This window comes from Aegilops tauschii, chromosome 5, assembly GCF_002575655.3.
Source record: "Aegilops tauschii subsp. strangulata cultivar AL8/78 chromosome 5, Aet v6.0, whole genome shotgun sequence".
In the NCBI taxonomy this organism is placed as follows: Eukaryota; Viridiplantae; Streptophyta; class Magnoliopsida; order Poales; family Poaceae; genus Aegilops; species Aegilops tauschii.
In genome coordinates, this window is record NC_053039.3 from 581,824,913 (window position 1) to 581,829,201 (window position 4,289).

Consider the following 4,289-nt stretch of genomic DNA (forward strand, 5'->3'; position numbering starts at 1 on the left):
CACAGCGCGAGCTCACGCCACGTGGTGGGCCTTTGTGGCGGTTCGTGCCGAACCGGTACTAAAGGGGGGGGGGCTTTAGTCTCCACTCTTTAGTGCCGGTTGCATAACCGGCACTAATGGCCCTTACGAACCGGGGATAAAGCTTTGTTTTCTACTAGTGTACATTGCTCGCATTTTTGCTACAATCGGCGTCACATTTTGCCTCATCGCACGGCCATCGTAGTTTTTGCTACATACGGCCATCGCATGTCAATTACGTTTTTATATACTGAAGAATATGACATACCCTAGCAAGTCATTTCCGGAGAATAGTTACCAACAAGTGATTTACAAGTGAGCCTCTAGTTTATTAAAACTGGGATGCGACTCACTCTATTAATATGCACGACGCCACTCACTCTGACTGAAACGGTCACCTGCTTGAAGCGAGCAGCGGATCAATGAATATATATTGTAAATATGGGCTGATCTTATTTTTTAATTAAAAATGTGTTTTATATTCACTGTTGTATATTAGAGATAAATACTGATGGCTTTGGATGATGCTTTGAAAATGTGGATTGACAAAGCTTTATGATGGCTAAACTGAAAAACTCATCGCATCCTGCGCAACTGAAAGAGATTCATATAAACAATTGTACTTCTTTATATATTTGTTACACATGATGGTAGAAATGAGGTATTTTATATACATTTTGGTTTTTTCAGAGTAAGAGAAAGACGAAGATGTATTATGTCGACGTTCAGAAAGAATCCGTCGACAAGAGTGTCGACGCGATGTTATTGGAAGGAGTCAAAAATTCATTGATAGTTATATAAAACAATACAAATATAGAAAATACGGGCATTCTACTAATAGAGCTAGTGTGAACGGAGAGGACCCTCATTTTTCCCATCATCAGGACCATGGACCCTGAGTAGTAGTGATAGTTATATAAAACAATACAAATATAGAAAATACGGGCATTCTACTAATAGAGCTTGTGTGAACGGAGAGGACCCTCATTTTGCCCATCATCAGGACCATGGACCTTGAGTAGTACCATGATCGACAAGGAAACCCGCAAGAATGTCTGGCCGTCGTCCTCGACATGCTCGGCACCGTCTGGCCGTCCCTCGTCACTCGCCGGCACGCCCACAAGGGCGAGGTGGACACAAGCAACTCCTCCTCGTGCCTGCAATCCTGGAGCGGAATCGTGTTACTTTCTAGTCATATGGCGAGAAAGTGATACAATAAGAAGAAAACAATCAAAACGTGCGTCTCTCTAGCTTGCTAGTGCCACAAGCTGAAGCTTGTACAAAAACCACTGCTGAGAGGAAGCCAGCCTTGTGTTGATATGGCTATATAAGCTGCTGGGGAATACACAACTACACAAGGCTGGCAAACACCACGAGAAGTCCATTACCTGCATTTCTTAATACAGTACTAAATAAAAATGTTGAGTCTCGCTTGGACTCGTCGCGGCGACGCGGAGGCACCACCCACCCCAACCCCAACCTGGGGTGGCTGCTCTCTCCACGGACTCGACATTGAGGTGGTGAGGGAGAAGGACACTGTCCCTGGCGGCAACGGCAACGGGCTAGTTGCAATCCCTTCGTATTTTTGGGGCGCCCGGCTGGCGAAGCGGCAAGATGGAGGCTTCCCCTTGTACACGGGCTACTCGGCGGCGAGGGCCTTGGTCGGCAAGGGGGCGGGGGCCATGGCGGATCTGAGAAGGCTGTCTCGCGAGGCGGAAGACATGCTGGCGGAGATGTTTGCTAGCATTAGCAGTGATGGCGGAGGCGACGCGGCACGGCCCAGGGTGGTGCAACTGCGACTGTCGCCGGAGCTGGCGCTGTGGAAAAGCACGCAGCACGCAATCGGCAACGTGTTGCCCACTAAGGGCGCCGGGCTGGTCCAAGCCACGCCGCAGGTTCTCGCCTTGCTGGGCGCCGCCGACTGGCCTGAGGCGATGACAACAACCAACGCCCTATCTGGTAGCGGCATGGCGAACCTGCTGATTGGCGCCTCCGACGTGCGCACCCTCTTCTCCAACTACGTGGTGGACATGGCATTTTATTACGAGCACGGGTACCACAAGGTGTTCCCCTCCTTCAGCCGCCTCCTGCGCGACGGGCTCGCCGACGCCCGCTCGCTACGAACCCCTGGTGGCCAGCAGCGACGCGAGGCCGTCGCCATCGGCGCGTCCTACATCCGAGCCAAGATCGCATTGGAGGCGGCGCACAGGACGCTCCTCAAGGACCGGTCGGGGCAGATGGACCGCCACGCCGCCCAGGTCATGTCCCTGTGCGAGAGCAGCATCCTCGGCATGGGGGCTGAGGCCATAGCCCGGGGCTTCGATGTCGGCGCCGTCACGAGCGACCTCGTCTTCAGCTCGCCCGGCACCGATGTCATCGATGTGGGCAGTGACCTGGTAAACTCCGAGGTCATGAACTCGTTCCTCAACGTGGCCGACATCGCCGCCACAGGCGTGGTGAGCGAGACGGCGCTGCGGGCCATCTACGACGCCTACGCTGCCACGGGAGCTCGGATGTACACTCAGAGGTGGCACGAGCCTGTGGCCCGGATGTGCATCACCTTGTACACTTGGCACCTGCACAACGACCGGCACATGTTCCTCCGCCGTGCCCTCCTAGGATGGCCCAAGGCCCGCAAGTCCCCGGCGCGGCCCCAGCGAGAGGCCGACTTCGACGAGGTCTTCGACACCGACTTTCATACCACCGGCTTCAGCAGGCCCCTTGACGCTGAGTATGCCTGCAATGGGGAAGAAACCTGCGACCACGTCCGGCGCTTCCTCAAAGTAAAAGGAGACCAAGACCACCTGCTGGCCGCCCTTTGGTCGTCCATTGTCACCGGTCCGCTGGAGTACGTCCGGAAGGGCGAGGTGGACGAGCAGCGTGAGAAACACCTCATTGAATCCTCGCGCCTGCAAATGGTCCAGCTCTTCTCCAAGGGCCTCATCGACGAAATGGTTTGGCTCGTCGCCCATGCAAGCCACCATGCCTGGCAGGTGAACTATCTGTTTGAGGCCGCCATGTTTGGCAGCATACTGGACGGGGGCGAGTTGATAGGCAAGCTCGATCGGGCGGAATAGGCTGTCAACATGCATCCATCTTAATTATATTCGGCCGGCCGGCCTGCTGCTGTGATCGATCCGAACGAACGTCCTTAATTCTGCATGCATGCATGTTTTCCTTTTTAATTCTATATTTTCTTTCTTCTTTGGGAATCCCCTTTCTTTCCAATCATACGATGACATTCAACTTTTTTCCATTTCATTCATCCCAAACTCAAAATATTATGTATGTATGTATGTTACTTACAGTTTTTATACGTGCATCTACTCCTATTTAATTTACATGAGGTCGACATTGGTGTCCTCTCCAAATTCCATCCAAACCTTCTTGGTGTCGTTCGTCCAAGAAGCAAATCTCGGAAATGATATGTTTCATCTCCTACTCACAACTATCCTCAAACACCATCTTTTTTGTTTTGTATAAATATTCATATGGAACGGTAAAGATAGAGCCAGTCATACAATGGCGGAAATTAATTAATTAAGCAGCTCATGTTTTTCTCTTCTTCTTTTTTGAAAAGGAGGTTAGCCTGTGGCCTCTGCATCAAATGGATGCATGCAACCATTTAAAAAAAAAAATCAAAGCTCACTCTTGCCTGACTTCTTTGTCAGCAAGTTGAAGTGTGCATCGATTGCCAACCAGCCGTGAGTTCTGCACCTTGTTAAGGAGGAATAGGAGACAACAACATGACCATGACATATATACCCTACTTGCTGTCTAAATCTTATATTTGGCCCGCTCTGAACATGGTCCCCCATATTTTCCTTTTCTTGTCTATGCATTTCCTTTCTTCTTTGGGACTGTCGGCTGTTTTTCAATTCGACCTAAGTTAAGTTTTCTTCTAACCATAGGATGACACGTGGACATTCACCTTTTTTCGATTTCATGAAAAATCATTTTTTTAACGTGAAATCTATTTTCAGGGCTATTTCCGGCGGACTCCCGCATAGCCTTGGATTTCGAACGAGTGAATGGGATTATAAGTGTTTCTAGTCATCAATGTAACATAGATGAGCCCCCTCCCCCCCCCCCCCCCCACTACACACACAAAAGCATAGATGAGCCGCATGTCTTCGTGTTGATTATATATGTGTGATTACAACGTTTAGAGAGATTACAGGGAGGTTTGGAGAGATAGAGCTTATCCCAAAAGACTAGGCAAAAAAAATGTTTATCTCACATATTGAGTTGTACATGTTTATCCTAACAGG

General features: G+C 50.0%; 1 protein-coding gene across 1 annotated transcript; it reads left to right on the forward strand.

Moving 5' to 3' along the window:
- Positions 1-1,283: 1,283 nt before the first annotated feature.
- Positions 1,284-3,274, forward strand: LOC141022219 (uncharacterized). Its single transcript, XM_073498535.1, has one exon. It carries the CDS (start codon positions 1,437-1,439, stop codon positions 3,093-3,095), a length of 1,659 nt encoding a protein of 552 aa, XP_073354636.1. The 5' UTR covers positions 1,284-1,436; the 3' UTR covers positions 3,096-3,274.
- Positions 3,275-4,289: the final 1,015 nt, after the last annotated feature.